Raw genomic sequence first — 10,075 nt, forward strand, 5'->3', positions numbered from 1 at the left:
TCTCAGAATGCCTGGAGGGAATGTTTTTAAATATGGCCCAAATGTTTACCTCGAATCATGATAAACTGATTAGATTTTGGTGTAAAGGTCAAGGTCACTTTGACCTCACAAGACACATTGTTTGCCATAACTCAAGATTGCCTACGCTAATTATGACACTATTTCACACAAATGTCTAAAATTATCAAATTATTAAGTAGTGACATGTTATTTCCCTAGTTTATACTGTATGTTACAACAATCAGACTGCTCTTGTGTACCATAGGGTGCCAAAAACACAATAATCTACTACATGGTCTGTGCTGTCAGCATTCTGTATCTCACTTGTCTCTCCATCACATCCATTTCACTCCAATAATGGTATCAACCTGTCATTTTAATGGTATTTAGTTACTAGCAATGTCTTCCTATTTACAGTGCCATTTCCACTGTCACTTCTCCTTCACCCTTAAACCTTTTGGAACTGAAGATTTGAAGTAGAAAACACAGAAAGCCCTCTGGCATCCTTACTCTTGCAGAATGAGAAGTGCCATTAGAAATGTGGTCCTAAAATGACAAGTTTGCACCACCCTACATACATTTTATAACATATAATAAAATTCCAGAAAATCGGGCCATGTCCTGTTCAACTTAATATGAATATGTATGTATATATATATGTATATGTGTATATATATGTATATGTGTATATATATATATATTTTGGGGCCCCTACTCTTCATCATTTACCTGCTTCCCCTCGGCAATATCTTCCGCAAATTTAACATTCACTTCCACTGTTACGCCGATGACACCCAGCTCTACCTCTCCACCAAACCCTCGTCCACTCTCCCGCCCACCTCCCTTACGGATTGCATCTCTGAAATAAAAATCTGGCTCACCCAAAACTTCCTCAAATTAAACAGTAATAACCGAGGTTCTCCTCATTGGCACCAAAGCACCTCTTTCCAAAACAGACGGTTTTTCTCTCACAATTGACAACTGCTCCGCTCTCACCCTCCCCCAGGTTAAGAGTCTGGGTGTCATCCTTGACAGCACTTATCCTTTAACCCCATGTCAATAACATTACCGGTTCTGCCTACTTCCACCTACGTAACATCAATCGCCTCCGCCCCTCCTTACCCCCCACACTGCTGCAATTCTTGTCCACAGTCCGTCACTTCCCGTCTCGATTTTTGCAACTCTCTCCTCTTCGGTCTCGCTCACAAATCCCTCCACACACTCAATTGGTCCAGAATTCAGCTGCCCGCATCATAACTCGAACCCCCTCCATCCACCACATCACTCCTGTCCTCCAACGCTCCACTGCTCCCGGTCCAGTTCCGTATCAAATTCAAAATCCTTCATTAGCATTCAAGGCCATCCACAACCTCGCCCCCCCATATTTGTCTGATCTCCTCCAGCGTCCCACTCCCTTCCGCTCCCTCATCTCTGTCCCAGTCCTCTTCTCATAAACCTGTCTGTCCCCCCCCCGTCTCACCACCATGGAGGGCAGAGCATTTAGCCGCTCTGCTCCCCGTCTCTGGACTCCACTACCTCCCCAAATCAAAACATTGATTCATTCCCCATTTCAAATCACAACTAAAAACACATCTGTTTATAATGCCTATTCCACTTAAATGTCTGTTCTCCGCCTTTTCGTTGTATAGTATTTTTTTTCTGTATAGTATTTTTTTTCTTTTGTATAGTATTGTTTTGCTGTTGTATATTTTTGTTTTTGTTTTGCTGTATATTTTGTTTGCTGTTGTATGTATTTGTTTTGCTGTTGTTTAGTATTGTTTTTGCTGTTGTATAGTTTTTGTTTTGCTGTTCTTAATTTATGAATTCCCTGTGCGGCGTCCTGGGTGCCATGAAAGGCGTCTTTAAATAAAATAATTATTATTATTATTATATATATATATGTGTATATTGTATATATATGTTATATATATATATGTGTGTATTATGATATGTTTATATAGATATATTAATGTGTGTATATATTATATGTGTGTATATTATATATGTGTATATATATGTTATGTGTATATATAAATATATATGTATATATATATAATATTATATATGTGTGTGTATATTGTGTGTGTATATATATATTATTATTGTGTATATGTGGTGTATATATATATGTTATATTTATATATATATATATTATGTGTAATATATGTTGTGTGTGTATATATTATATGTATAATTAGTATTATATATGTTTATATATGGTATATATATATATTTGTGTATATATATGTGTGTGTGTGTATATATATATATATTTATAATATGTGTGGTGTATATGTGTGATATATATTATGTGTGTATATTATGTGTGTATATATATATGTGTATATATTGTTTATGGTATTATATATATGTGTTATATATATATATAATGTGTGTGTATATATTTGTGTGTGTGTGTGTGTGTATATATATATATATATATTTGTGTGTGTTTTTATATTATATATGTATATATATTGTTTGTATATTAGTGTGTATTATATGTGTATATATATGTATATATATATGTGTATATATATATGTGTGTGTATATATATGTGTGTATATATATATATGTGTGTGTATATATATATATATATATATATTGTGTGTATATATATATATATATGTTGTGTGTGTATATATATGATCCAGATGTTTTAGCCAACTACAGACCTATATCCAACCTTCCATTTCTCTCTAAGATTCTTGAGAAAGCAGTCGCCAAACAGCTGTGCAACTTTCTGCATAGCAACAGCTTATTTGAGGATTTTCAGTCAGGATTTAGAGTTCATCATAGCACAGAGACAGCACTTGTTAAAATTACTATGACCTCCTAATGCATCAGACAAAGGACTTATCTGCTGTACTTGTGTTATTAGATCTTAGCGCTGCATTTGATACCATGTGACCATTATATCTTATTACGAGATTAGAACATTTAATTTCATTAAGGGACTGCTCTAAGCTGGTTTAAGTCTTATTTATCAGATCGATCTCAGTTTGTTAATGTTAACGATGATCCTCTGTGCACGCCAGGTTAGTCATGGAGTCCCACAAGGATCTGTGCTCGGTCAATCCTGTTCACTTTAATATGCTTCCTTTAGCAGTATATTAGGAAACACTCCATAACTTCATTGTTATGCAGATGATACTCAATTATATCTATCAATCAAGCCGGATGAAACTAATCAGTTAGCTAAACTTCAAACGTGCCTTCAGGATATTAAAACCTGGATGACCTGTAATTTTCTAATGTTAAACTCAGATAAAACTGAGTTATTGCTCTCGGACCCAAGCACCTCCGTGACGCACTATCCAAGATAGTTACTCTGGATGGCATCACCCTGGCCTCCAGCCACCACTGTGAAGAATCTTGAGTCATCTTTGATCAGGACATGTCCTTAATTCCCACTTAAAGCAAATTTCAAGGATCGCCTTTTTTCACCTACGTAAATTGCAAAAATCAGGAAATCCTGTCTAAAATGATCAGAAAAACTAGTCCATGCATTTGTTACTTCTAGTTGGATTACTGCAATTCTTTACTTCAGAGCTGCTCGAAAAAATCCATAAAGACTCTACAGCTGATCCAGAATATTGCGGCACGTGTTTCTGACGGGAATCAGGAAAAGAGATCACGTTTCTCCTGTTTTAGCTTCTCTGCATGGCTTCCTGTAAGATTTAGAATAGAATTTAAAATCCTTCTTCTCCTACAAATCTCATGGTCAGGCTCCATCTTATCTTAAAGAGCTCATAGTACCTTACAACCCTGGGAGAGAACTACGCTCCCAGAATGCAGGGTTACTGGTGGTTCCTAGAGTCTCTAAAAGTAGAACGGGAGCCAGAGCATTCAGCTATCAGGCTCCTCTCCTGTGGAACCAGGTTCCAGTTTGGGTTCGGGAGGCAGACACCGTCTCCACATTTAAGAGTAGGCTTAAGACTTTCCTTTTTGATAAAGCTTATAGTTAGGGCATAGAATTGAATATTGTTAGGGAGTAGTAGTTAGTCACATAGTTTCATATAATATAACTAAAGGGAGACTTGGCATACAGCCCGATCCGGTTGGGGGGAGTTCTGGCCGACCGGGCTGGAGCTCTCTTTACCTTGTCTCTCTTGGTTTTGTTGTAATAATTGTTTTAGACAGCTTGGGACTTATTTTGATACACTAGTTAGGGCATAGAATCGAATAATGTTAGGGAGTAGTAGTTAGTCACATAGTTTTCAGATTTATCTATCATATAATCAAGAATATAATAGAACAAAGGGAGACTTGGCATACAGCCCGATCCGTTGGGGGGAGTTGGCCCGCCGGCTGGAGCTCTCTTTACCTCGTCTCTCTTGGTTTTGTTGTAATAGTTTTAGACAGCTGGGGACTTATTTTGATACACTAGTTAGGGCATGAATCGAATATTGTTAGGGGTAGTAGTGATCACTGTTTTCAGATTTATCTAACATATATCAAGAATATAATAAACTAAAGGGAGACTTGGCATACAGCCCGATCCGGTTGGGGAGAGTTCTGGCCCGGCCGGGCTGGAGCCTCTTTACCTCGTCTCTCTTGGTTTTGCTGTAATAGTTTTAGACAGCTGGGGACTTATTTTGATACACTGAGCTCCTCTCTCCTCTATCTTTCTATCTTTCATTTATGTGCATCCATGTCCCAGAAATGCGTGTTACTAACCTATTTCTGGGGAGTATTCCCCGGAGTCCTTATGTTCTTTTTCACCAGCATGTTCCCTTGGATCAGAGAGGCTCCGAAATCAGGGTAGCAGCGTCGCCATGGTCCCGCTACACGTTCTGTGATGCCTGTTCAACTGCTACACTGCGGTGCCCTGCTACGTCCTGCAGCGTCCTGCTACGTCCTGCTACGTCCTGCTGTGCCTTGTAATGCCGCACAGCGTCCTGCTATGCCATGACTACTACAAAGACTTCTAAAACTACTAATTTTTTCTATTTTTATTGCCACTCTTCATTCTAACCCCACCGCCCGTCAGACACCGCCTACCAAGAGCCTGGGTCTGACCGAGGTTTATGCCTAAAAGGAAGTTTTTCCTCGCCACTGTCGCACTGTTGCTTGCTCTGGAGGAAACTATTGAACTGTTGGGTCCTTGTAATTCTGGAGTGTGGTCTATCTGTAAGTGCTTGAGATAACTCTTGTTATGAATTGTACAAAATAAAATTGAATTGAATTGAATATTATACAACATATATATATATATATATACATATGTGTCTTATATAAAACATTAAAGTAGTCTGAAACTTTTAAGCCCTATTCCATGAATTCTTAAGTATGATTTCACAAAAAGTCAAAGTCCCATGTTAGTTGCTCCTAGATTAAACAAACTGCCCACACTTCCTTTATGTTTTCGTCTGTTATTATCTTTGTTCCCTTGGCCCCAGAGTGTTTTGGTCAGTTTGATATGATAAAGCGATATAGTATATTCAGCTACTGATGTTAAGCAATCAATTAATTAATTAATTAGTTTTACGTTGACGGTCAGTGTGTCACACACAACTTGAGATAACTCACCGATCCCCCGGTATCAGTTATGTCAGAGCGTTGGGCGTGATGTGCCGGGTTGATGCTGTGCCCCTATGGATGGATGGCGCCCCTAGCATTCACCTATATTGCCTATGCCTAGGGCCGGCCCTAACAGGGCAGCTGCTCAACAAACAGCTGGGACAACAGAAAGACAGAGGAGGATGTACAGCGTGTGGAGCTGGCATATTTTCAGATCTTATGATGTGAATTAACGATTTATATAAACCAAAAACAGAATTGATAAATGTTAGAACAGTGGAAAGACTTCCTAAGGCGGATTTGGTGAATTTTTTTTGTTTTGTTTCTGTCCCGTTCTGTCCCATTCTGTCCCATGATGACATTGGTAATGTTAAATGGCTGCGGCTCAGGAGGTAGAGTGGGTCGCCCTATAACCACAAGGTTGACGTTTCAATCCCAAGCTCCTACTGTCCGCATGTCGAAGTGTCCTTAAGCAAGATACCTCATCCCAAGTTGCAGGCCAGCACTTTGCATGGCAGGGCCGCAACTATCAGTGTATGATTGTGTGTGTGTGTGTGTGTGTGTGTGTGTGTGTGAATGGGTGAATGATAAGATAGGAAAACACTAAATAAATTTATCATTCACCTTTTTTAGACCCTGCTAAATGTGCAGCCACACACTCATCTTGATCTTCCCATCTTTGTTTGGTATTGTTATTGTTAAAGCAGAGTAGATTAGGAAATCTAGTGGCTAGGGACATGACAGGTTTGATCCCATTTAACATGGAGGGAATGTATCTATATGTATCTTTGCTTTTGTCTAAAAAAGTATCATAGAACAAAGAACATTGAAGAACTTTGTTCTGTGTTTTTACATTGGGGTGCTTAGCTATTCACTTCAATCCAGCTGGTGAAAAGTCACATCATTTTATTTTTTTAAAGTTTAGACAAAAACATTACTTAGTTTACCCCAGCATTCACTCTTTGTGCCTATTAGACTTTCCAATTGTGTTGTTACCGGCGGCAAATTAGCCTGTGTGGTTCTCCAGGGATGCTTCTAATTCCTTTTCTCAGTACTCTCACAATAGACAAAATTACAACTGTTTCCAAAAAAACTCTGTCAGCAGTACTTGCCTTCAGTATATAGAATTTTAACACATGCTTGGTTTATTCCTTTCACTACATGCTTGTGTATATTTTAAGAGTTTGTGCCTTCTCACTAGATGTGGCAGTTTTTCCACCACTGCTATGTGTGTATGTAAAGTATATGTGTTATTATTTCTACTGATACTTATAATTTTATGAACGTCATGATGTTGCAATTACACAACTCTACAGCAATGTCTGCTTCACTGATCTCAAATGAATAGTCATCTGCTCTCTCTTCCCTTTTGGGCAAGCAACTGGAACCTTGACAGGACGTCAATCAGTCTCAAAGTTATGACAACCACATAAACAACGCATACGGCATTTTCTCCTCAGACAAAGTGATATTTCCCATGGAAATGGGGAAGATAACACGTCTAAGACAGTGTTGTGTATGTTATTCTTTGAATAAAGTAGGATTTAGCACAGACCTTTATTCCAGTAAAAGCAATGCTAATGTCTGATTGCCCCGAAACACAATTGTACCTTACTTGTTTGTACCTTTTAAAAGGGACAATATTGTATCCTTTAGGATCAATTATGTACCTTATAAAAAGGGACAACAAGATACCTCTCTGAAAAAGGTACAATTTTATCCCATTGAGGTACTTCCCTACTCTGGCATCAGACTAAGCCAAGCTCAATAGATTTGAGATTGAGCATTGGTCTGGGGAGTCTGCTCTGTATTTTTCTCTGCATTGGTCTGGGGAGTCTGCTCTGTATTTTTCTCTGCACATGAGGTGTGACCAACGGGCATAGTTGACTGTGTATTCAACTGGATAGTCTTTCAACCAATCAGACCAATGATCCGGTGATGTAGAAGCGACAGCGGCATCAACGGGTTGCTATGCTTCGGTGATGTTCAGTGGCTGCTATGTTGAATGTAAACAAGAAGCCGCTTGGTCGCTTCTCTATTGTTATCGTGTTAAACCCGCCAATAGCGTGCCAAGTAGATAAGCCAGTTTGTGATTGGTTCTGGCAAAATTGTGAAATGAAGCAGGAGAATTAAATGTGAAGGCTTCCAGACCAAGCTGCAGGGCAAAATCAAATCGCTGGCAAACTGGGCAGGGTTTACCCAGTCTATTATCAACCCAGTGACGAAGCCATTTTGTACCTAAGTGGAAGAAAGTTCCTTTTAGTGAAAGAAAAAAAGACAAAAAACTGTCTAAAACAGAATTTGTTAAGACATTTATTTTTTTCCTTAAATGGGCAACAATTTCAGCCACAGGTTCTCACAAAAATACAATGTAACATCCCAAAATAAAATGTAACGTTTTAGCATGTCATGTAAAATATAAAAAAAACATTTAAAAATAGTAACATTAAGAAGTTTTCAATGACATTTAACAGTGCCACTCCAAAAACAAATGTTAAAACTATGTTTTGTCTGACAGTGTAAGACCTAAAGTCTATGCTTGAAGGAGGAATAGTAAACGTTGTGTGTGGTGTTTTTGTGTTGCAGGAGGCCGAGGAAAAGATGGCTCCCCCATCATCATCTTCCCAGAGTACTCAGGCTTTAGCGAAGTGCCCGAGGAAGACTTCCTCAATGTTGTTACTTACTTGACCAGCATACCCAGGTACACACTCTCTCATATACAGAAAACTTTTACCCTCACATAATGAGACTCTTAGTCTCAATATATCCATTGGCCAATAGAAGGCCTCACTTTGCTCATTGAACACTAATAAAAGGCCTTGTGAAAAACCTCCATTTAAGTCCAGATAGTTGTCTGAGAGTTTTTTCATGTACTTTACTCTGAACATAACAGGTAGCTGAACATGTGATGATTTATAGTTCAATTACACTGTTGGGCTAATTTGTAGTCATCTCATTACAGTTTTTAACAGAAATTAAGCCATTAAAAGATCAGTATATGTTGTACTCCAGTGGCATGGCCAGTTTAATCTGACATGGGCAGCTAGACCCCTATTAACCCTATAATGTTTGTGTGGTACTTAGATTACGCACAATAATTTAGGAATACTTGATATTTTAACAGAAAACTGAAATAATAAATAAGCTTATAACATTTCTGGAAATTACCACATAGTGTTGAACTTAAGATGTGCAAGACCTTTTGCTCTTCAGCTGAGCTCTCCATGTTCAGCATTAAGCAGAGTAAAGCAGTTTTTAGAGAATGTGATTGTCACCGCTTACACATATATATAAGGTAAAAATTTAGTCATAAGTCTTCTTACTCCCTGTCTCCAGCTTGGATGCTGCCAGTATTGGCTTCATTATCATTATTGACCGGCGGAAGGACAAATGGAGCTCAGTGAAGGCCTCTCTATCCAGGATCGCTGTAAGTTCTCCAAAATAATATTTAAAAGAACGCGCGCACACACATACATACACACACACACACACATATATAAATATACAGTACTGTACAAAGGTTTTAGGCAGGTATGAAAAAATGCTCTAAACTAAGAATGCTTTCAAAAAGGGAAGTGTTAATAGTTTATTTTCATCAATTAACAAAATGCAGTGAAGGAACAGAAGAGGAATCTAAATCAAAGAAATATTTGGTGTGACCACCCTTTGCCTTCAAGACGGAATCAATTCTTACACAATTCTTCTTGTACACTTGCACAGTTTTTGAAGGAACTCGGCTGGTAGGTTGTTCCAGACATCTTGGAGAACTAACCACAGATCTACTGTGGGTGTAGGCTTCCTCAAATCCTTCTGTCTCTTCATGTAATCCCAGACCCTTGATTATGTTGACATCAGCGCACTGTGGGGGCCAAGCCATCACTTCCAGGACTTTTTGTTTTTCTTGTTTGTATGTTTGGAGTCGTTGTCCTGCTGCTGAATAAATTTGAGACCATCATACGCCTCCCTGAGGGTATTGCATGATGGCTAAGTATCTGACTGTGTTAATCTGTCCCTAAAACAAAATATGTTTGAAAAATTTCTATCTGGTTTCTGCCTTGGCCACAGAACAGAAACAGCCCTGGTCAGGGTCTTAAATGAACTGCTGATGATTGCAGACACTGGCTGCCCATCTTTTCTCATCCTCCTGGACTTGACAGCAACATTCGACACTGTGGACCAGAATATCCTCCTCCACCATCTAAATTTGGTGTTTCTGACTCTGTCCATGAGTGTTTCTCATCCTACCTCACCGGGAGAAGTGAGCATGTCGCCTTAGGAGAGGCTAAATCCCAGACACACAACGTCACATGCTCCCCCTTGGCCATCAGCCGGCTTGGAATTTCATTCCACTGCTAAGCTGATGACACTCAACTCTACCTCAGGACAAACCCAACCCCCTCTGCTGCCCTGTCAAAATACACTCTGACCACCTGCCTGGAGGAGGTAAAGAAGCAAAACTTTCTGCAGCTAAACAGCTCTAAGACTGAAGCCATCTTAGTTGGCACTCAACACCAGGTTCGGTCATCTGACATTACCAGCATCACCCTCTCT

General features: G+C 39.0%; 1 protein-coding gene across 1 annotated transcript in view; it reads left to right on the plus strand.

Moving 5' to 3' along the window:
- Positions 1 to 10,075, plus strand: part of mcf2l2 (MCF.2 cell line derived transforming sequence-like 2) — a 356,499-nt gene that overhangs the window by 157,100 nt on the left and 189,324 nt on the right. The window contains exons 3-4 of the mRNA XM_032511616.1: positions 8,111 to 8,225; positions 8,861 to 8,951. Coding sequence (XP_032367507.1) covers positions 8,111 to 8,225; positions 8,861 to 8,951 — 206 coding nt within the window. The remainder of the gene's footprint in view (positions 1 to 8,110; positions 8,226 to 8,860; positions 8,952 to 10,075) is intronic.

Source organism: Etheostoma spectabile, unplaced genomic scaffold, assembly GCF_008692095.1.
Source record: "Etheostoma spectabile isolate EspeVRDwgs_2016 unplaced genomic scaffold, UIUC_Espe_1.0 scaffold395, whole genome shotgun sequence".
Classification (NCBI taxonomy): Eukaryota; Metazoa; Chordata; class Actinopteri; order Perciformes; family Percidae; genus Etheostoma; species Etheostoma spectabile.